Raw genomic sequence first — 25,274 nt, 5'->3', positions numbered from 1 at the left:
TAACATGGAGAACAGACGCTGTTTTGAGCCGCCCCTAACATGGAGAACAGGCGCTCTGATAAGCTACACCCTCAGAAGAGAGGAGAGGAGCCCCCCTTCCCTGTCAGCATACGACCAAGGTTCCACCAGGGTTGGTTACCCGATCTTCCCTACGGTTACTCGTATCCCAGGCGGCACCACGGGGAGGTAGGGATAGGAGTTACTGGACAAGAGGCTAAGGACCACAAATGGGGTCTATTTTATACCTGCAGGTACGCGAAGTACCAATGGTACGCATTGTCCAGTCATTTACCACCCATATCAACTCAATCAACTCAAACCGTAAAAAATGATTCAGTCGCAAAACCCGGCAAAAACTCGTGAAATCCGAATGTTGTTGCTTACGTTAGAAAGGATTAACATAATTTTACCAGACTAACAAGAAATTATTGCCGTGTGTGAGTAAACTGTGGAAATACGAGACAATGAGTTAAAAAGGTGAGCCAACTCATCCATGATTTTTTGACTGCTGAGTTGCATGATTGACAGCTCACGCATGAAAAATCTCAAGCGTGAGTTGTGAGAAATTGAGTTTTTCACAACACTGGGTGATACTCCGCTCTCCCCGTTTTGGAAGTTTGCCATATCATCAACACGGACAAAACGGTAAACAAACGAAGCGACTGTGATAGTTTAAGTACGACTAGCGTTGGGCAAATTTGTCCAGAACATCGATGTTACTGAATCGATTCACTTTTGCACTGCCGAATCGATTCAACGATTTAATCGAATCATCTGAATCGATGTCTTCGAATCGGATAAAAATTGACATTTGATTTATGAAACTTGAAATGAGATCAAATGCATTTGTATTCGATTCCAACATCTTTCAATCAAATCAGTTTCTAAAATCAATCGAACAGATTTACTACTTCAAGATTAGTTCAATATATGGTTTTTTTTCCACAAACTCATTGAGAAATAATTAACAATTTCAACAAAATGAATCGAATCAAAGAATCTAATGAAGAGAATCGATTCACCCGGTTTTAGGTGCTCCAAAAATCGATTAATCGGAAAGCAAACATCGATTTTCGGAACATCGATTCAAAATCGCCCAACGCTAAGTACGACATATGCAGGAATTTTGCACACACTCAAAGCAAAAATCAAAACAAACCATGTAGATAGACAGACAATAAGTAATCAGACAATCACTAATGAGAATGATAATGACACCCAATAGACTATTTCAACCCACCTAACTTGCATACAATATTAGACACCCATCTTAACTTTTATCAATCAATCAATACAAAGGACGGTTGAAATAACATAAAACAGTGAGAAGCAAACTATGTAGTGAACCGTTGTCCAAGTTATCCGTCTGTAAACCAGTTAAATAGTTAGTTAACCCCTCTACCGGCAGCTTCTTTTTTTACCGCAAGAAAAAAATTCAAATCGCAATAACTTTTTTGTTTCTCGATATTTTTGCACCCTTTTTTTCACAAGTTCTCAAAAAACTCTTTTAGTTTGAGGATCCGTGTCGATATTGATGATTGGTGATCTGGTTTTAAAGATATTCCAATGTTCCTTGGGGGACCGACATTTTCCATACAAAATGTCTTAGGCGGCCATTTTGTTTTACGTCAACTTATCGAAAAAGTAAAATGTGGGCTATACAATTCTATGTAATAAGGAGCTACTCTGAAAAAATCATACAAATTGGTTAAGTACTCTTAGAGATATCTGAAAATTACGATATGAGGTTTTTTGAAGTTTTCAAGATCTTTATTTGGTCAGCTTGGTACCAGCAACATAAATGCTCATTACTCAAAGACGGCTGCTCCAAATTGCTTCATATTTTCACAACATACTCTCATTAATGTATTGTTCCAAAGAGTGAACATCAAAATACGTTAAAAAATCTGTAGCCTAAGATATATACGTGGGTTATGATTAAGCGTCGGTCCCCCAAGGAATTTTGGAATATCTCTGGATCCAGATGACCAATGATCAATATCGACACGGATCCTCAAACTAGAAGAGTTTTTTGAGAACTTGTTTGTGAAAAAATGGTGCAAAAATACCGAGAAACAAAAAAGTTACCGCGATTTGAATTTTTTTCCTGCGGTAAAAAATGAAGCTGCCGGTAGAGGGGTTAATGTCTTTAGTGTTGTAAAATTTGAATTGTTTGTTGAATATTTTTTAGGAAATTGATGAACACCAAATACTTGACCCAAATCCATAAAACACAACCACCAGACAAATAACACAATTTTCTGTAAGTAACAGTGTCTTTTTCTTAAAATTATGTATGTAACGTTGTCCTTTAGAACCCTTGAAAAAGATTGAAAATGCAATCGAAACGTTGGGCGTAGAAGAAATATTTTAGTTCTGATTGCCGTTGAGACTGAAATCCGCTAAGAAAATCCCCGGTCCAAAAAACAACGGAATTTAAAATCAGTTGAACAATGATCATAATTGACACCGATTTCAGCATTTTCCTATATTCCATATAGTGTTGTCGTCAGCACTTTGCGATCGAAAACATCAAATTTTAATTGACAAAGATAGCTCTTGGTCAATAACTGCAGAAGTGCTCATAAGAACACTGAGCTAAGAAGCAGGATCTGTCTGCAATTGGGACGTCACAAGAAAGAAGAAGCACTTCAGCACTAACGCCAATGGGCCTATCTCTATCTTTATCTGCAATCATGTACTTCGTTAATTACAAGGTCTTTCCTTGCCGTCTCCTGCTTCAGAAGCATGAAGGCCTCCTGCATAGACCAGCGGCCAATACAATGAAGTCCGCATTGTCCGAAAAGCCAATGATCACATGGGCATTAAACTCCTTATCATAATTATATCGAAACTTTTTAACGCGTGTGATGGGCTGTGATCAATTGATTGAGACACACTGAAATTATCGTACGATATCATACTCTACGGTATGATTGGGATAAGGTTCTTCCACTCAGCAATGATAAAGCATCAGCTTTTAATGAATGTTTTCCCCTTGTTCTTTTCTTCCAGTGGTCTACTGTTCATTTTGGTGGCTTCGGAGGCAACGAAACCGCTGAATCATCTGCAAAGCAATGATGCGCAACCGGAACAACACCATTCGCCGCTTGTTCAGCAAGAACGAGAACAACAGCCGGTTGAATTAGGCGGTACCGGAAAAGCGCCACCGGATACGGCGCAGATTGTTGAAAATGGGAAGCAGCCAACGAAGGGTTGGGAAAGTGAAAGTGGTTCTGATGATGGTGGAACGGGGCAGAGTAGTGATCGTTCCAAGCTCAATAGTGGAGGCGTGAAAGTGCAGGAAGGGGGATCTAAGAAACGTCATGGGCTTGGAAAGACAAGTGCTCGTAGGACTAGTAGTCGGTCTCGCAAGCGGGATATTTTGACGGAAAAGCCGGCCAAGCTGGAGGAACCGCCAGATCTGAAAGAAGTGATATTTCTGGACGCTCTCTCGAAGAATTCGGGCGTCACAAACAGCGGGTGAGTATAATGTTTTTTTACTAGCTTATCATACGTGGTTAGCCACGTACCAACGTATTGGAGTTTTTTTATGTATAATCTCTCATAGATTGATATAATCTAGTCTGTATTTGACTCCCGACAAGGTCCAAAACCTTTTCGTTTAGATAATTTTCTTGATTGCCCTCAAATAAATAATTGTACAAAAACTCTCATCGCACTTTCATCTTGATATTAAAATCTACAAAATTGCCGAAAAATATGCTTTTAAAAGCTTTTACTATTGCTACTGCATTAAATTTCCTTCCTTTATGCTGTGTAGTATTCTATCTTTAAGCCTTTACAGAACGATAAATGCTATCGTTATGTTCCCACATTTTAAAGACTATTGTAGTGTTTCGTTGAAATATTTCGCGTGAAACATTGCAAAGCGTTACTGAGATAGACTTTTCTGGGATTTTATATATATCATGATGATGATGATGTGTAACGTTGCATCTTATCGAAAGGAGTAAATAAATTTAGACTCCGAGCCGTCCCAGTCTCAAAGCTGGACTGATTGAAACATACTGTAGAGCAATTATCAATCGCCCACTCTTTGTGCGCCGGTCAGAAAATCTACCCATTCGAAAGGCTAGTTATAAATACGATTAAAACAAACAAACACGCCAGCGTTTGTATCCCCATATCGTACTGCGCTGCGTCTCGGAGAAACACCTTGAAGAGGACGCACGAAAATCATGATGGAAAAGAAATGCGCCAACCAGTCATGTGCCAAACAGAATGAACAATAATAATAGTCTGACTCGACTGCCGCTTTTTCTGGCCATTCCTGTTGCGCTCTGCGGTCGAAAATATTTACACATGGAAATTCTTGCGGTTGTTGTCCCCATTGGGGAGCTGACTTGCCCACCTCGGTCATCGATACTCGCACCATAATGTTGACACGGAACGTTTTTTCCCCACATGTCACTGCATTTGTAGACTGCTTGAAACTTGTTTTCCGCGTTTGGGTGTATGATTGTCACTTGACGTTCCACGAGTTTCTAAAAATAATAATTAATTACTGTTGGATTTTTGTTGGAGATGGGGGCCCATACCTACCGGCTTTTGTTTCCATGAGCTTCATAATTGCTGTGTAGCAGAACATTGAAGAAGGCGGATCTAAAATGATGATAAGGCTTAAGTATTATTTCTAGATATAATAAATCATGAAGTCGTTTACATCAATTACAACAACATATGAACATACATTTTCCAGTGCTAGTAGCAGGTCTCTTTTTTAGAGACTTGGTTTCTATTTTAATGCAAGTCTCTAAAAAGTCTTTATTTTCAATGAAAGGTCTCTAAAGTCTATATTATAAAAATAAATGAAAGACCGAATTTAGTACTATACCATTTGATTCCGCTAGAGTTTGTATCCTTTGACAGTGCGTATTTCGGCCTCAACTGTATGGCTGTCTTCAGTGCCGTGTACTAGACTCGACGTGAAGAAATCCATCGTATGCACACATTTTATATTTAAACTAGGTATAGTCATATTTCCCTTCCCTCTTTTGTAGAAACTTAGTACTTAAGAGCTGAACGATTTGTAGGTATCAAGTTGATGACCTAACAGTTCCTAAATTTTAAGTTTCTACAAAAGAAAGAAGGGAATTATGACTATACTTAGTTTACATATTGGATTTCTCCTGGAGTAACAACTAGAGAAATTGGTTAAAAGATTAGTCGATTAGTGGATGGATCATTCAGATATTTCTTCAATAATTTTAATCGATTAATGCTATCTTACACCTTTCCATCCAAGATTTGCACGGAAAATGCTCAAGAAATCTACGGATTTTTTTTCTAAAATTTCTCTAATAAGTTCTGATTTTTTATGACATTTCTCTGGTGATGTGCCTGGATAAGCCCCTGGAAGAATGCCTGGAAAAATCTTTGAAAGCTTCCTTGGGAAATATTTGACAACTGGAGGAATTTCAAAAGAAACATTAGAAGAGATTGGTAATTCCTGAAGGTATCCTAAGAGATCCTTAAAGGCTGCTCCCTCTAAAGAAGTTAGTGATTGGATTGTTGAAGATATTCTGAACGGGAGTCTTGAAAAATGTTCTTGGAAAATTGATGGAAGACTCACCTGATAAACTCCTGGAGGAATTAGCACTTACTTCAAAAATATCTAAAATAATCCTTGTTGGAATTCCCGAGGTAAATCTTTGGGAAAATCCAGGTTGTATTATTGAGGTTTCCAAAACAAAACTCTTGGAGGGATAGCATGGAAAAATTATTGGGGGAATTCCATGGTAAATAATCACTAATGCCTAAAGACATTTTCGGTATAATATCTGAATCTTTGGGCAAATACCTCAATTAATTTCTGATTAAATTCCCAGAGAAAATCATGAAAGGAATGAGGAATCAAACTCTTACCTCCTAGTGCCTATTAGGTCTGTTTTGTTTTCTTGATTCCTGTTTATTCTCTTTTTCAGGCAAGAGTTATCTAATATTCATATTCTCAACAAACTCAGTCGCTACCAGGCTTGGTTTTCCAACCAACAGAAGATCGTTAAATTTTTTTTGAACATTTTCATGTGTTTGGGGAGCAATCTCTCCGCGACTTTAAAGTGAAGTCATCTTGAATGTGTGATGTTAAATTTCTGGAGGTCAAGAAATATTTCTTAAAGACTTAAAGTATCATCGTGTCTGGTTTAACTAATAATATGGCTTCTGCCAAAAATTTCGCCCAAAATTCACAACGGATTTTGCTAAAAGTCCTTTAGGCAGGGATAAGAGATTCGGCAATTCCTTCTACGTAGTTTTCCAGAAATTAGCCTAAATCATATTTAGGCAGTTTGTTTTTAAACCTACTTTCTGGAATTCTTTCTAGTAATATGTAGTTTCCCTAAGCTTTACAAAGAATGCAAATTATTTAGGTTTCCAACAGATGTTTTAATCAAAGCCTCATTTAAGATTTTTTGGCTTCATTTCTCCTGAATAATCATGAAGGAATTCCTTAATAGTTAGTACAGGGATTGCTTTGCAGGGATGACATTTGTTCAGAAGTTCCTTTTCAGGTTTTTCTTTAGGATAATTTCGACCATTGATGCCGGACTTTCTATAGCATTTATGCCAAAGATTTCCCTAGAGATTTGTTATTTGTTAGAGAGAGATTTTACAAAGATTTCAACCAGGAGTTCCTCTAAGGATACATTAGGAATAGATCCACAAAACAGAATTCGTTAATATATTTCTACTTGGATCACTTTAGAAACTACTGTAGAGAATTATGGTATAATTGTAGAAGACATATCTGACAATTGATGCAAGAATTTCTACAGCATTTATGCCAAAGATTTCTCTAGGAATTTGTTATTTGTTAGAGAGAGATGTTATACTTGAGGATCCTACAAAGAATACAACCAAGAGTTCTTCTAGGAAAGCATTTGGAATAGATCCCGAGAACAGAATTCATCAACACATTTCTACTTGGATCACTTCAGAAACTACTTTAGAGAATCATGTAGAAGACATATTTGAAAAAAAAAAAATCAAGAAAATTTTCGAGGAATTCTTGGGAAAGTTCTCGTAGACATCTCTGATTGAACTTCTATTACAATTTATGGAAATATACTTAAAGAAATTAAAATAAGAGCTTCTGAGAAAGCTGCAATTGGTATTTTGGAGAAGGTTTTGAAACTACCCTTGGAGAAAGTCTTAAATGAGTCTTTGGTGGAATTTTAGTAATCTTGGAGAAGTATTACACTGGCGTAGTGTTAATTCTCAGCCAATCTAAGAAGGAAACCCCAAACGAAGGTCCAGAAGTATCTCTGACTAAACGTTCGAAAGATTTTTGATGCATATAATTGATAAATTCATTAGTGAAGGGATTCGATGGTGGAATTACCGAAGTGATTCATGTCAGAATCTCAGAAGAATTATGAGGAGAATATCTGAAGAGATATTTTTAGGATGTCTCAAGAGTTTTATGTTATTTATTTTTTAGATTCTAGAAGAAAAATCTGAAAATGATCTTGAATTAACAACTACCGAAAAGCTAAACATTACATATAATTTGCAATTGGATTAGATGGACAAATTGATGTGAAGATTTGCGAAAAAGTTACACGTCTTCTCAGTGAGAATCGAACTCACGACTCCCCGATCTCTAGTTGGGGCGCGTTAACCACTACGCCATGAGAGGACTCATGAACGCAGAAGTTAACCTGAATTCGATTTCAGCTCAATAATCACGTGGTCCTCTTTCGCAAAGTGCACCTCTTTCGGAAGAATTAGATGCCCATCCAAACACAACGCTTTCTATATATATCCAATGCCTAGCCCGAGAGCGCATTGTTTTTTAGATATAGGAATAGCACACTACACTAGCCAGCAACTGCGCTGGCTGAGGTTTCTATTGTGTGGGCTTCCAATGGGTCGCGACGTTCTCAAACGACCGGTTACGGAACATGAGTCCGTTGCTCGATAAATACTTGTTTTTAATTATGAATCGTGGTTTACGGCCAACCAGCCGAGTGGAAGTTTAACAACTACCGAAAAGCTAAACATTACATATAATTTGCAATTGGATTAGATGGACAAATTGATGTGAAGATTTGCGAAAAAGTTACACGTCTTCTCAGTGAGAATCGAACTCACGACTCCCCGATCTCTAGTTGGGGCGCGTTAACCACTACGCCATGAGAGGACTCATGAACGCAGAAGTTAACCTGAATTCGATTTCAGCTCAATAATCACGTGGTCCTCTTTCGCAAAGTGCACCTCTTTCGGAAGAATTAGATGCCCATCCAAACACAACGCTTTCTATATATATCCAATGCCTAGCCCGAGAGCGCATTGTTTTTTAGATATAGGAATAGCACACTACACTAGCCAGCAACTGCGCTGGCTGAGGTTTCTATTGTGTGGGCTTCCAATGGGTCGCGACGTTCTCAAACGACCGGTTACGGAACATGAGTCCGTTGCTCGATAAATACTTGTTTTTAATTATGAATCGTGGTTTACGGCCAACCAGCCGAGTGGAAGTTTAACAACTACCGAAAAGCTAAACATTACATATAATTTGCAATTGGATTAGATGGACAAATTGATGTGAAGATTTGCGAAAAAGTTACACGTCTTCTCAGTGAGAATCGAACTCACGACTCCCCGATCTCTAGTTGGGGCGCGTTAACCACTACGCCATGAGAGGACTCATGAACGCAGAAGTTAACCTGAATTCGATTTCAGCTCAATAATCACGTGGTCCTCTTTCGCAAAGTGCACCTCTTTCGGAAGAATTAGATGCCCATCCAAACACAACGCTTTCTATATATATCCAATGCCTAGCCCGAGAGCGCATTGTTTTTTAGATATAGGAATAGCACACTACACTAGCCAGCAACTGCGCTGGCTGAGGTTTCTATTGTGTGGGCTTCCAATGGCAGTTGCTGGCTAGTGTAGTGTGCTATTCCTATATCTAAAAAACAATGCGCTCTCGGGCTAGGCATTGGATATATATAGAAAGCGTTGTGTTTGGATGGGCATCTAATTCTTCCGAAAGAGGTGCACTTTGCGAAAGAGGACCACGTGATTATTGAGCTGAAATCGAATTCAGGTTAACTTCTGCGTTCATGAGTCCTCTCATGGCGTAGTGGTTAACGCGCCCCAACTAGAGATCGGGGAGTCGTGAGTTCGATTCTCACTGAGAAGACGTGTAACTTTTTCGCAAATCTTCACATCAATTTGTCCATCTAATCCAATTGCAAATTATATGTAATGTTTAGCTTTTCGGTAGTTGTTAAACTTCCACTCGGCTGGTTGGCCGTAAACCACGATTCATAATTAAAAACAAGTATTTATCGAGCAACGGACTCATGTTCCGTAACCGGTCGTTTGAGAACGTCGCGACCCATTGGAAGCCCACACAATAGAAACCTCAGCCAGCGCAGTTGCTGGCTAGTGTAGTGTGCTATTCCTATATCTAAAAAACAATGCGCTCTCGGGCTAGGCATTGGATATATATAGAAAGCGTTGTGTTTGGATGGGCATCTAATTCTTCCGAAAGAGGTGCACTTTGCGAAAGAGGACCACGTGATTATTGAGCTGAAATCGAATTCAGGTTAACTTCTGCGTTCATGAGTCCTCTCATGGCGTAGTGGTTAACGCGCCCCAACTAGAGATCGGGGAGTCGTGAGTTCGATTCTCACTGAGAAGACGTGTAACTTTTTCGCAAATCTTCACATCAATTTGTCCATCTAATCCAATTGCAAATTATATGTAATGTTTAGCTTTTCGGTAGTTGTTAAACTTCCACTCGGCTGGTTGGCCGTAAACCACGATTCATAATTAAAAACAAGTATTTATCGAGCAACGGACTCATGTTCCGTAACCGGTCGTTTGAGAACGTCGCGACCCATTGGAAGCCCACACAATAGAAACCTCAGCCAGCGCAGTTGCTGGCTAGTGTAGTGTGCTATTCCTATATCTAAAAAACAATGCGCTCTCGGGCTAGGCATTGGATATATATAGAAAGCGTTGTGTTTGGATGGGCATCTAATTCTTCCGAAAGAGGTGCACTTTGCGAAAGAGGACCACGTGATTATTGAGCTGAAATCGAATTCAGGTTAACTTCTGCGTTCATGAGTCCTCTCATGGCGTAGTGGTTAACGCGCCCCAACTAGAGATCGGGGAGTCGTGAGTTCGATTCTCACTGAGAAGACGTGTAACTTTTTCGCAAATCTTCACATCAATTTGTCCATCTAATCCAATTGCAAATTATATGTAATGTTTAGCTTTTCGGTAGTTGTTAAACTTCCACTCGGCTGGTTGGCCGTAAACCACGATTCATAATTAAAAACAAGGATCTTGAATTGATTCCTGAAGAATAAGCTGAAATAATCCCTATAATAATTCCGGGCGAATTTCTTGAAGGAAGGAAGATTTAAGCTATCTTTTGAAAGATTCCTGGAGGAATTAATACTGGAATACTCTGTAAAATCATTCAAAACTTGCTGAATAAATTTTAAAGCAGGTAATGGAGGAATTTTGTCTCAAATAACTGAAGAATTCCTGACTGATTCCCAGGAAATCTTTTTCGAAGATTGCATAGCGAGATTCTACTATTTTTCTCAAGGGGACACAGATAGTCATAGCGGTAAAAGCACAAGCGGTTCAGCAAGACCAAGTTGAGGGTCGTGGATTCGAATCCCACTCCCACCGGTCGAGGATCTTTTAGGATTGGAAATTTTCTTGGCTTCTTAGGGCATAGAGTATCTTTGTACCTACCACACGATATACGAATGCGAAAATGTTCAATTGGTAAAGAAAGCTTTCAGTTAATAACTGTGGCAGTGGTCATAGGAAAATTTAAATTAAGCTGAGCAGGCTCTGTACCAGTTAAGACGTGATGCCAGAAAGAGAAAGAAGAAGGTTCCTCATGATGTTCCTTTAAGAATTTCCTGCAGAGATTGTTCTAGGTGTGTCGCTAGCACTTCATCCAAAGTGGAATTATTCCGGCAATGTCTTCCAATGATTTCTTGAAAAGTAAATTCTATATTGATTCCTCATAAAACTCATCACAAGGAATTACTACGGTATTTATTCTTGTTATTCCTCCAATAATCTATGCACAGAGATTCTTCCGGCAAGACATTATGATGGGTTTCCGGCACGACTTATTGACTTATTGTATAAACCCGAAAAATATTTATGAAAAAAGAATGACCAAAAAATATCTGTAAGAACCACTAAAGATATTCCTAGAGTAATCTCTGAAAAAGGCCTGAAGAAATTTCTGGATAGACTTGTAGAAATTCCTAAGAAAATCAATGTAAAAGACTCTGAATGAATGCCTGGATGTCCGAGGATTTCTTTGAGAAACTACTGGAAGAGTATTTGTAGGAACATCTAAAGGAATTTCTGAATAAATACTTGGAGTAGTATTAAAAGTTCCTAATTGACTTATTGAAGGTATCCTGAACAAAAATATTGGATATCCACAGGAAGAGTTCTTGAAGAAATGGAGTAATGCATGGCGAAAATTTTTGTCTGGTGTGATTTCTTTGGCACAATGTCACGAGGGATCATCACATATCTTTTTATAAGTTTCTTATAATCTTATGAAAACTCTGTGATAATTTCCTGGTTCCTGTTTGGTTTCCTTTTTTCAGGAATGGGGCCTCCAAGGTTCCTATTCTGTAGATACTTAATCTCTATCAGACTTGAGGGGCCCTTAGAATACTACACTGAAAATAATCCACACGTTCGATCCACATTCTTTCCAACGTGGATCTGTCGTGTCGATTGGCAAGGTGAAATAACATGTGAAACTTGTAATTCTGTTAAGAATTGACTTTGGTTCGACTGCAATAGCAAAGACTTTTGCACATGATTTGAGCGTGTTTTATAATGGCGTGGAACTAGTTTACCAATCATGACAATGAGGACTCATTTCAATTCACAAGTGTGACATGTTACTTGACTGTTACTTGGTGAGAAGTGCATAATGGGTGCCTTTAGCAGTTATGTCCAGTGTTGCCACATTTTTTCCGAGTGTCATCTGTGTTTTCGTCTGACAATTTTTTTTATCTTAAGTCAACTTCCAAAAATCTTGGTAAAAATCTGTGTCGCAAAAAAAACTCTAAAATTTATTTTTTTTTTAGATCAAAAAGAACCTTTGGTAACGTATTATGGCTGTTCTAGGCATCTCAAGAATTTTCAATTTAAACTTATTCTTTTAAAAATAAGTTGAAGATGCAACATTGCTTTTAAAAAATTAAAATAATCGTTTTTGAGAAAAACTTAACAGGCCAATGGCATTTCTGGTTTATATCTTCCAAAACTGCGTCCCAAAAACAGTCTTCAAAAAATCTCACTCCAAGAGCTGCTGAGATTTAAAACGCACAGATCAAGATCGATTGCGTGCGCTCGTTATATTCTAATCTAGGCATGCACTGCGTCTTGTATGAGAGGATTGAATCCCAGGATTCAATCCTTGATTGATGAGTGTTATTAGATAAAATCGTGTTATCCTTGAAAAACATTAGTGAAAATTGTCGTTGACAGCACACACGGAATGCTGCAGATATATTTGCCCTCAAAAGATCTTCACACATTTTTATCTTTATTCACGTAACTGTACCTGCGGAAATTTCTATCGGTATTTGTTCTAGTTTGGTGAAGTATTTTGTGTTTGTCGTGATCATCACACACACGTCAACTCACTTTAAATCATTCTATTTCAGTGGATTCTGTTCCCTTTGTCTACCCGAAAATGCTCAAGGAGTTTGAGTTTAGAATTTGTGGTGCAGGAGGCAATCACACGAGCTAACCTAATGAAGACTTTGCCTAAAACAAACAAGGATTACATCCCCGCAAGCTTTCGCAAATGTATAAATTTAGTTATGATTGTGATTATTTATTATAAATAAATTTTATGTGCGTGAAAATAATATAATAATTCAAGGGTTTAATCTAATTCCTTTACATCATATCTTCAAATCAAATGTTTAGACTTGATCCTTCTCATAGGAGATTGTAAGGGAGGATTGTTTAGAACTCCATATGCGCCATTTGATCTACATTTAGTTTTCCTACAAATACAAATCTTACTACGGGGAGAGGAGAGTTTGCGTCTAATTTATCCTGAATTATCAAAAAACTAGAACACACTATTGGCGTGTGAAACATTATTGGTATTCTGGGGTAAATCTTTCGGGAAGATGTTTTTTTTTTTCATTTTTCGATTTAAAATATACTAGGTTCAATGCCGCTCGTTGACACATTCAAACTTTGTTCAGCACAATTGTGCTACTTCAGCGCCCTAAAATGGGGAAAAGTCTAGTATTTCAAGTTATCTTTAGAAATTTTAATACAAATTCTCTGGCAAAACTTCTAACTATCATTGGTTAATAAGAGGATATCGCTTCTGGACAGTACGTTTACCTATATACTTTTGGGTTTATCTTTTTCAATACTGGATATCTACCAGAAGGAATCCTCCGGGATTATCTGTTCCTGTCACAATGGAAGTGGATCCGGGTTAATGAGAAGGAGGAAAAACCTACGGAGAATATTTTTTTAGCTGAAAAACAAAACAAAAATGAAACAATTATCGTTAACTACTAGAGAAATATCGTGCACTCTTTTCTACAACCGTTCTGATACTCTCGTTTTAGCTGGAAGTAAATGGCAATTGATTCGTAAGGATTTCATCCTGGGATTGAATCCCAGAACAAATCCCGCTCACTGAGATTGGAAAAAAAAGCAGGATTAAAAACGATCCTACAAATTGAGATGAATTCAAAGCATGCTTGTTTAAATCTCAGATTAGAAAGATGATCTTGGGCCAAAAATAATGCGAAATATCCTAAAATCTCAAAAATCTGTTTTATCTAAACAATCTGTGATCTGTGATCTGTAGGCAGAGCTGCCAGATGATTTGAAAGAAAATCTCTATCCACCAGGTTAGAAAATCTGTGTCTCATACAAAAAAATCTGTGTCCATACAAAAATTGTTGAAAGAAAATTTGTGTTCCATACAAATTGAATCTGTGTCAGAATAAAAATATCTGTGTAATACAGATAAATTTGTATATATGGCAGCCCTGTCTGTAGGCAGGAAAAAATCTGTGTAATTACAGATAAATCTGTGTCAGAAATCTCTAATGATTTGATTAGCAAAGTTTTCGAAAACTTTTGATTCGACTTGTAGAATGTTTTCAGTGTAAAGTCTTGACAGACTCAATCAATAAGTTTTCTCGCGAAAGCAAACTCATTATAGAAAAATGTCATGCTTAAGTTTTTCGTGCAAATCCACTCAATCACGATCAAGCCGTCAAAAATGATTCAGTCATAAAGGATTACTATTATTCTACCCAACTAACAAGAAATCATTGCTTTGTAAGAGTTAACTGTGGAAATATGATACAATGAGGAGTCAAACAGATGAGCCAACTCATCCATGATTTTTTTTTACTTCTGAATTTCATGATTGTCAACTCACGCATGAAAAAATCGTGAGTTATGATGATTCGCGTTTCTTACAACACTGGAATACTAAGCTGAGAGGTTCTGTCCCAGTTAAGACATTATGTTAAGAAAAAAATATTAGATAGAACTCAGAAACCAAAAGTTTACCAAGCTCGTTGACCTTCTACATTTTGCTCATCAGACTCTGCTCAGTGCCCAACAATTAGTATTCAAATTCTAGCCTGACATTGACATTGGTCACTGTTGTCAAACAAACTGCGTCCGAAATTAGAGACCCGAACAATCCCACCAAACAATAAACTGCGTGTCAAAAATAGATCGCATCTCGTACACATCGCACTCTCTACGCTATAGCGAAGCAAATTTATTCTCACACACCCCTTTTGTCGTGCTCACCAAAGTGAATTCCACTTGCTCTTTCGTGCATTTTAAACGGGGAGCCAAAAATGCTTTGTTCGTCGGTTATGCAATTTTCACCTTTCGTCGAAATCCCTCTTGGGAACGAACCTGTGGTAGATGTCTAGAGGAGGTGAATGTAACTTCTTCAACTTTTCAGTGGAAAACGTTGATCTCCATTCATGATCGACGTATCGGTGAAATCATTCCAAGTGTTTTAGCACGGAAAACTCGAAAAGGAACTTATTTTGCAATAATTAGTTGCTGTCATGTTGAAAACTGATTTATAACCAGCCCTGGCTGGATTTAGGCTTGACTGCACCGAAGGAATGCATCTGTCTACCTACTCATTTAATACCGGTAACTAAACCAACCGATTTACGACTAGAAATGAACGTCCATAAACTACTGTACCAATTTGGAGAGGAAATGGTACATACATAACGTATTACTCATACAAAAAAACGTTATTAAGAAATAAACTTCGAAAAGGTTTCGCTCTCACGAAACGTAATTCATGGAACCTCCACAATTGCTTTCCATGATTGAGTGTTGCCCATATCATGATTGATGCCAAATTAGTGATGAGGCTCCTTTTTGGCTCTAATCACCACCACAAACCGTAAATGAATGAACTTCGCAGAAGTCAAAGCAAACAAAACACATCTCAACCAGGCACTCTCTTAGGTGGTTGGCCCGAATCTCTCGCAAAGTCAGAGTTGGTTGGCAGGCACGCTATCGGACGAAATCTGTGTGCCCGCCATACGAGACGCTCTATGGTGCAATAAGGCAAGAAAACTGCAATGCTTTCCGCTCTGATAGTCGGGTAACACTTTTCATCGGCGATCTTGATTTGTGATAAGTGTCTGCTCTTGCCACTAGGCTGTTGGATAACCGATTTTTTTTGAATTGTGCAAAAATGATGTTTTGTGATTAAATTGCTGATATACAGCAAAATTCGGTATAATCTTACTTAGTGACACCGAGAGCCTTGGACTATGGCTAACAATTTTTGCTATATGCTGGAAATCTGCAGTTCAAGTGACGAATTATTCGATATCAAGTTTAGAATGTTCAGACCCACAAATATCGAGAACCAAACAGACAGATTCTGGGAAAAATCTCCAGAGGAATTCTTGGAGGAAGTACTGGGGGCAATCTCCAGAACAGGGATTGAATCCTGAGAAAATTGAGAGAATGTCTCACGTATCGCGCTCTGTAACTATCATAACATGCTGCACATTATGAGAGACTGTTTATCGTATCCTGCTACAACTTTGATCAGATTGCACACTGGGCCAGGAGCAGAATTTAGCCAGACAAAACCTCTAGCGCTTTAGGAGTGCATTTTTTCGAGTTGCTGCCAAAGGAGACTTATCTTGAATTTGTTTGTTCTTCAATTTGATGATAAAAGTTAGTTGGAAATTTCGCCGCATAGGTGGCGCTGCGATGCAAACTTTTTTGTTTTGCGTCCTAGAGCTTTTGCGTCTTCGGCAATGTTTTAGAACCTGTAAAAATACGACAAGTTGTCGAAGACACCAAAGTTCTAGGACTTCAAATAACAAAGTTATGGTAAAAAATGTGTAAATCACTTAAATTTTACGTTTTTTCTACTTTTTACGTCAAAATCGTAAAATGTTTCATTTTAACAACCGTGCGTCGTTTAATTTCGATGACATGCATGTGCTGTATGAAAAAAAAATCTTATTATTATATAAATATTTGAATTTTTGAACAAATTATTGTAAAAACATCATAATTTTTAACAAGACTTTACTCAAAAAGTTGCAAGTTTTTGCAAAAACTTATCAATGTACCGAAATACGCTATATTTCATCTACCAAATGTCAAAGTTTTCCAGATGTATATTTTGATATATTTGAGATATCTTAAATCAAAATAACCATCTCTTCATATAAATAGAATGGACTTATTATTAATTTTATCATTATTCTACAAGATTTTTGACACATTGCGTCAGTTAAGATTTGTTAATCAATTGATTGATACTAGTGATTTGTAAATTGTGATTTATGTCAGAGAGAACTGTCTCGACGCGGTCATAACAGGATGTATAATATGAATGATAGCAGGCCATAGCGAAGTTCTTATTAGACAGTTGCTGGAGATGACATAAGAGCCACACAACAATATGAAAATATCTAGATACTGTAACACCTGACTAATAAAATGTATTTGATTAATAAAACTTGACTGACGCAATGTGTCAACAATCTTGCAGTACAATGATAAAATTAATAATAAGTCTATTCTATTTATATGAAAAAGGTGGTTATTTTGAATTCAGATATCTCGAATATATCAAAATATACATCCGGCAAACTTTGACATTTGGTAGATGAAATATAGCGTATTTAGGATCATTAATAAGTTTTTGCAAAAATTTGCAACTTTTTGAGTTAAGTTATGTTAAAAATTATCATATTTTTACAATAATTTGTTCCAAAATTCAAATATTTATATAAAAATAAGATTTTTTTCATACGGTATATGCATGTTATCGAAATTAAGCGACGCATGGTTGTTAAAATGAAACATTTTACGATTTTGACGTTAAAAGTAGAAAAAACGTAAAATTTAAGTGATTTACACATTTTTTACCATAACTTTGTTATTTGAAGTCCTAGAACTTTGGTGTCTTCGACAACTTGTCGTATTTTTACACGTTCTAAAACATTGCCGAAGACGCAAAAGCTCTAGGACGCAAAACAAAAAAGTTTGCATCGCAGCGCCACCTATGCGGCGAAATTTCCAACTAACTTTTATCATCAAATTGAAGAACAAACAAATTCAAGATAAGTCTCCTTTGACACCAACCCGAAAAAATGCACTCCTAAAGCGCTAGAGGTTTTGTCTGGCTAAATTCTGCTCCTGGCCCAGTGTGGATTGGGGGGATAGTAGTGCATGATAAAACCCCTCTAAACATGCTCCAAGTCTGGAGGACACTATTGCTATTGGAAGTTCATGGATTGTTTATCGTGCCAGTAAAGAAAAACACGCATCCCCAACGGTAAACAAGCGAGAAAAATGGATTTTATCATCGCTCTCTTTTTGGGGCTCTCGCTCGCTGCTTCCATTTATCAGACTTGTTACACCTTGCGATACAATGACGATCGTGGACCGCAACAGATGGAATGTTTTTCTTTGCTTGTTTTGATCGTGCTTTATACTCAAATGAGAGCGTATTCTGAAATGCCTGCTCCAGAAGGTTTCTGGGGACAGCCCAGGAGGATTTTGGGAGGGTTTCTGGGAGGAATCCCCAGAGGATAGTGGGAAAAAGATCCAGAGAAATTCCGAGAGCAAATTAAGAATGATTCTGGGAAAAAGATTCAGTGATGTTTTGGGATGAAATTCCAGAGGGAATCTGAGTACCTTCTGAGGGTTGAATCTTCAGAGGGATTATATAAGGAATCACGAGAAGGATTCTGGGGATGAACCCCCAGTGGGAATTTGGAAGGAATCCTCATAAGGATTCCGGGAGAAATCTCCATAGGAATTTTGAAAGAATTCCCAGAAGAGTTTTAAAAGGAATTCCCAGAAATTCTTGAACGCATTCCCGAAGGAATTCAGGCAAATAATCAAGACAGAAGAGTGGTCTCTCTGTAATTGGTGCGTTTATGGTCTATACTCTTTCTTAGAATAACGCAATTGGTTTATGATTCACGTTATTCGCTATGTTAATTCAATCGTGCTACAAACATCAGTCATCAATTGCTCCATGCAACTATGAACTGTTGCGTACTTGTACTCTATCCTCCCATATCAATTACCATACTACTTTAGAAACGACATACATTCTTGTTCTATATCCATATCGCTCTCGGTTGTCGTCGGTCCAAAGTTCTCAATTCCATTTGAAGAACTATTTTGTCACATGCTGCTCTGGTATGATACCATAAAGGACATATCGGAATTAGTCAACTTGACTCTATGGTTGTTGATTATGTTCTGTCTTTTATTTTGAAGTCAATCTTACAGCTAACCTCGAGCTTAATCTAGTACTCCACTATATTACGAGAAGGCTGAAACAACCAATATCAATTAACCAATCATAGAATACAAATTTAAAAGAAGGCGTTTACCAAACGGATGGGTAAACGTTTACATGTGTGTTCGCTGGGCCGTTGCACTGTCGGGTCAAATCAGTGCAAAGGCAAAAGTAGAAATTGTCTTTATGGGAATTGAAATATGAAGCTTCTCAGCATGAATGCGCTTCGTCATGAGAACAAAATAAGTTGCTCAAGTTGTGTGGTATGTGGATAATCGATGGGTTGTGAAAAATGAAACCTAGTCGATTAGTTGAAAAATGACATGTACCAAATGCTTTGAAGATGCAAGTACAGCTAACTTGCGTGTGGGAATGTTTTCCTAGAAGTTGAGCAATGTAAGCTGTCATGATCCTTAAATTATGATCTTTTTGAAATGCGTTAAAATAAACATGCTACACCATCCCCCTTTGGGTGAATGACGTAACGTAGTGAAGACATTCAATTCTTGTCAACATATGTGATATAAATGAAAAAAAAAAATGTTGTTTCAATCTCCTTTACAATGTTAGATTATATTATTTTGATAGAATATTGGTAAATGTATTCAAAAACAAGAAGAAAAAATGCTTAATTAAATATCCGAATTTCTCACTTCTCAGCTTGCGCTAAGAATTTTGACCTATCTCATTTTTTTACTGTTTTTTGATTTTCATTATTTTTTTTTATGAGATTAGGCTCGGTTTTAAAACTAACACTTCCTAGGATTTAATTAACCTATTTTTATGAACTAAAGATAATTGATTTGTTTGTAAATTGATGATCTCACAATTTGGTTCTGTTATTGATTTTACTTTATATGGACCTGAATAAAATGAATCTAATTTACGTCTGTTTTCTTTTTGCAAATAAACTATATCTCCTATCTTGATTTGTAATGGGTTTATCGAACGATCATTTATTTCCTTTCGTATTTGTTTTTGTTCAAGTAATTTTTGTTTAACTATTTCATGTGACTTTTGAAGTTTGTATCTTAATTCTTTACTATAGAGATCAAAATTATAAACAGGATCAATTCTATCTGTGTATGTTTCGTGTGGTACTCTTGCTTTAACTCCAAAAACCAATTCATATGGTGTTAAACCATGATCAGTGTGTGGGCTAGTATTATATGTAAATGCATAAAATTGTAACCAATCATCCCAATCTGACTGATGTTCGTTGACAAAATTTCGCAGGTATTCATTTAAACACCTGTGATTTCTTTCCAACGAACCAATCGTTTGAGGATGATAGGCTGTAGAAAAAGTTTGCTTAACCTGTAATAGTTTACAAATTTGATCAAGGACTTCATTTTTGTATTCAGTTCCTTGATCCGATTTTAACTCTAAGAATTTTCCATATATTAAAATAAAATTTTCAACTAAAGATTTAGCAATTACGTTTGCTTCTTTTGTTGGAATAGGGACTAAAACTACATATTTAGTTAATTCACACTGTATCGTTACAGCATATCTATTATTATTGTTTGATTTGGGAAGTGGTCCTATAGTATCAATAGATACCACTTCAAACGGTTTAGACGGTGTATTTGTAATTGTTAATTTTTCCTTTGTATGTTTGGTAATCTTGTTCAGTTTACACAATTCACAGGCCTTTATAAATTGTGCTATTGAACTTTTCATATTTGTCCAATTATAAATTTCTCTCAACTTGAGGTATAGTCTGTGCTGACCTATATGTCCTCCAGTCGGTGTTTGATGGTAATTTTCAAGTATTCTTTTAATCTCATCAAGATCACTAATGAACTTGGGTGGATTATATATTATTATCTGCAAATTTTTTATAGATTTCAAAACTAGTTCTTTAAATGTTTCTTTGGGTACCCATTCAAAAATACAGTCATGACTCGATAGCGCGATTTTTGTAATTCTCTTCATTTGCATTTCTTTTTCTAACACTGAAAGTGCAAACACTAATGTTTGTCTTATACTTCGCAGTTGTGTTGTAATTCGTATTATTATTTTATTCTTTTGTGATGCTTCATGTAATGTAAAAATTAAATTCTCATTTTCCATTGCACTTCGAAGTTTTGGTAGTTTTCTAGTTTCAGTCGGGTTCTCTGTCGTATAAATAACAAGTTGATCAGGCTTATTATTAACGGCATTGTTTTGACTTTTGTTTTCATCAGGTAGTTCCTGACTACGTTTAGACTCTTTCAGTTTTCTTTTTGTCATGGCTCGTGTATTAACAGTAAATATACTTTTAGATTTTAATTCATCTGACGTCGTTACTATACGTGATAACGCGTCGGCAGTAACATTTGTTTTACCTTGAATATATTCAATAGTAAAATCGAAATCTTCCAAATCTAATCTCATCCGGGTCAGTTTGGATGTTGGGTTTTTCATATTAAATAAAAATACCAATGGACGATGATCTGTACGAATTACAAATTTACGTCCATACAAATAAGCTTTGAAGTAATCGATAGCCCAATGTATTGCTGTCAATTCCTTCAAAATTACTGATTTATTCTTTTCTCCAGGCGTAAAACTTTTACTGGCAAACGCTATGGGTAAATCGTTGCCATCAATATTCTGTGATAATACCGCACCACATCCTACATCTGATGCGTCGGTAGTCAATATAAATGTTTGCTTAAAATCTGGATATTGTAATAGTTTTGGTGACATCAAAAATGATTTTAGAGCATTAAAAGCATCTTCACATTTTGATGACCATTCAAATTTTATGTTTTTTCTCAACAATTGATTCAACGGGTATGCAATTGTTGCAAAATTTGGGACGAATTTCCGGTAGTAGTTACAAAAAGCTACAAACCTTCTGACTTCGTCACTGTTTTTGGGAACTGGATAGTTCTTTACGGTATCATATTTACTACTGTCAGGCAAAATACCTCTATCGGTTATTCTGTGCCCTAAGTACGTTACTTCTGTATTAAAAAATTTGCATTTTGACAAATTTAATTTTAAATTATATTTTCGAATTCTTTCAAAAACAACTGATAAGTTGTGTAAATGGTGTTGCATTGAACAACCTACAACAATTATATCATCGATGTAAACAAATGCTAGTTCTGGCGTCAACCCAGACATTGCAATTGTCATCATCCTTTGAAAGCTGTTTGGGCTAATGTTTAGTCCAAACGGCAATCTTGTAAACTGGTAATGACCTGATTGGGTCGAAAAAGCTGTATATTTTTTCGAATTTTCATCCAATGGGATTTGGTGAAATCCCGACATTAAATCTAAAGTTGAAAAATACTTCGCTCTACCAAGCTGATCTAATATGGAATCAATTCTTGGTAAGGGAAATTTGTCACTTAAAATCTTTTTGTTGAGTTGTCTAAAATCTATGACAAGACGCCATTTTTTCTTATCATCTGTTGATTTCTTCGGAACCAAGAGTATTGGACTATTATATGAGGATACTGAGGGTTCAATAATATTATCCTTCAACATTTTATTAACTTGGGATTGTATTTCATTACTTTGAGAATGAATAGTTTTATAATTTGGTATATAAGTTGGAACTGGATCATTCAAATTAATGGTCTGTTCGTAAAAATTGTTTGTAGTTACTGGTTCATCGGGTAGTGAAAAAATATCTGTATATTTTGTAATTAATTGTTTTAAATCATTTTTTGCATAATCTGGAACATTTGTTAAGTCAACTTCCTTCAAAATTTCATTATTTCTTTTCTGTGTGTCATCGGGTTTATTATTTTTTCTAGTATTTAATATTTGATAACGGGTTAATGGTTCTAACATAAATTCTAGGTCAACATTTGAAACATTGATGGGTCGTGATGTAGTATTCATAAATTTTACATACTGACAGGTTGGTGAAATTATTGCATTACCACAGAAAAGACCAGGCTTAATTTCCTTAGAAAATAAAACCATGTCTTCCGTGATTTTTAAATCTTTGATCTTCCGAATCACTTCACATCTCTGCGGAATTATGTAATTCTCATTTACTGTATCTTGGATTGGAACAGATACAGCTATATTATCAATATTAAAATTCAAAAGCCAAGATTCGTAATCAATATTGCATCTAAAAAGAGACAAAAAATCTCTTCCTAAAATACCATCTGTTAAAATCGGAAAATTCGCATCAACTAAATGAAATGAATGATTAACTCTTATCCCATTTCCAAAATTCAACACTGTCTCTGTTATTGCCATTGTTTCAATTTCTCCTTCTGTAATGCCTGTAATTCTTGTTTTAACTTTGTAGTTTATATTGTGATTTGTTAAAATTTTGTCAGTTTTAAATATAGAAATGTCCGCACCGGAATCTACAAGTAAAGTACAAACTGAATTTGCCATTTCTACTCCAATCTCGATAAAATTAGAAGCAGAAAGGTTTATGGTTAACACTGACCTAAAAAATTTCTTTGACTTTGTTGTTGTTGTTGTTGTTGGGGAGCAGCTCTGTTTGGAGCATCGCGGTTCTGGTTTTGTGGTGGACCGTACGGTTGATCCACATTTGCCACATATACTCGATTAGGGTTGTCATATCGTGGACGATTATCATTAAATCTTCCACGATTATTGTATCCGTTATGGTAACCACCACGTTGGTATCTTCCACGCGAAGAGTTATGATAATAATTGTTTTGGGGTCTTTGAGAAAAACCTCCTCTATAGCAATTTCCAAAATTTCGGTTTCTGTTGAAACCATTACCTCGGAAATTCATTTTCCTTTCTTTTGGGTTAAATTGTTTATTCCGCAAATTGAAAACTTGCGATGATGTATTATCAGTAGCACTCTCTTGTGCTTTTTGCAAGGCTTCTCTAATCGAAGAGAAATTGCCAGCTTTTAGGATTAGTTTAGTTTCGCTAGCGTTAATGCCATTAATGAGAGCATTTACGCCTGCTTTTGTGGTCATTGCCTTTGCTACATTTTCCGGGACCTTTTGAGAAATGTAACTATTTTCGAGTTTGCTACAGAGATTTTCAATCTCTTCACAGAAATTTAATATTTGCCCTCTCTGTTTTGTTGCATTTAATTTTGCAACAATCAGATCTGGTGTTAAAGTATCTTGACACTTTATTTTAATGTGCTCAATTAATGCATCAATTGTTACTATCGTATCTGGAAAGCCACAGCGAGCTTTTCCTGTTAAACGTGTTTTAAGGAATTTTACGGCCATTGCCGTATGGTTAGGTTGAATCAATTCTTTTAAAAAATTTACAGAATCGATAAACGATTCCAAACCAGCCGCACTACCATCATAGGGCTGCACTAGCGCTGTTGCTTGTTTAACGTCAAACTGACGTTCCACTTCCGGTTGCACCATACTGATCGTAGTTTCGTCCAACTGGTTTTTGGTGTTTAAATTATCTAATTTGGCTTTTAAAACTTGATTTATTTCTAAATACCACTTTTTTGCATTACTTATTAAAATTTCATCCACAGAGTTTTCACTAAAATAAATTTGCAAATTTTCATAAATTTCCTTACAAGAATCTGATTTCTCTCTCAGGGTGTTCTCTGTGAGAGGAGTGTTAATTGATTTTTTTATATAATTATATAAATGTTTTAATTTTTCATATTCACTCATTTGAAATTCAAGATTATTAAATCTTTGGAAATTATTAACTATAAATGAAATTACTAAAATAACAATAAATTTGTGATGCTTGCTATGTGTTACATAATAATTTTTCCTAAATCAGTATATGATGGTGATGTAATAGTGATGTAATTGCACGTAGAGAAATAGATACACTGACCTCATCTAGTCGACTGGTCCGCGACTACAAACCTCAGCGACGGTAAGCCGGAATCATCTTACGTACGAACTGGTCCGCATTCCGCAACCACGAATCTCCGCGGCAGCAAGCAGGCATCATCTTCTTATTAAGCTGCCTAGAATCACTGGACACTGGCACCATCCCTGTACGTTGAATTGTTGCACCACTGCTCCACCGCAAAAAATCTCAAATTTACACGACTCGCAATTTCACCTTGAACCATGTAAAGTCATTCTTTTCCACTTTTCTGAAATAACTTTTTCCGTGAACTCTCAAAATGCTCACATAATTGTGCACTGTACGGCGGTATTAGATTTTCATTTGCACACATACTGTACTGGAACCAAGAATGTTTTGTTCGTAATCACCTTTTAACCTTTTCAAACTGTGCGGAGGTTACTTAATTGTACTTCTCTCCTCGCTTCTTCTTTCACTTTTCCTTGCATGTACTTTGTGTACATCCTCATTATGACGAAAAGAATTAAAACTGCCACAATCACTACGAGTGTAGATGCAATTACTGTGTTCTCGGGCGTGGATGCATTGGCAACAATCTCATCGTTACTGAAAAAGCCCATTATCACTTATAATATCACTGTTTTTCCACTAAAACTTTGTCTGATTTTCCACTAAG

General features: G+C 36.5%; 1 protein-coding gene across 1 annotated transcript in view; it reads left to right on the top strand.

The window, feature by feature from the left end:
- LOC5573936 (SUN domain-containing ossification factor) overlaps nucleotides 1-25,274 on the top strand; it is an 82,929-nt gene that overhangs the window by 8,370 nt on the left and 49,285 nt on the right. The window contains exon 2 of the mRNA XM_001654922.2: nucleotides 3,016-3,483. Within this exon, the coding sequence (XP_001654972.2) occupies nucleotides 3,016-3,483 (468 nt within the window). The remainder of the gene's footprint in view (nucleotides 1-3,015; nucleotides 3,484-25,274) is intronic.

Source organism: Aedes aegypti, chromosome 2 (assembly GCF_002204515.2).
Source record: "Aedes aegypti strain LVP_AGWG chromosome 2, AaegL5.0 Primary Assembly, whole genome shotgun sequence".
Taxonomy (NCBI): Eukaryota; Metazoa; Arthropoda; class Insecta; order Diptera; family Culicidae; genus Aedes; species Aedes aegypti.
This window is presented reverse-complemented; position numbering and strand designations above follow the sequence as displayed.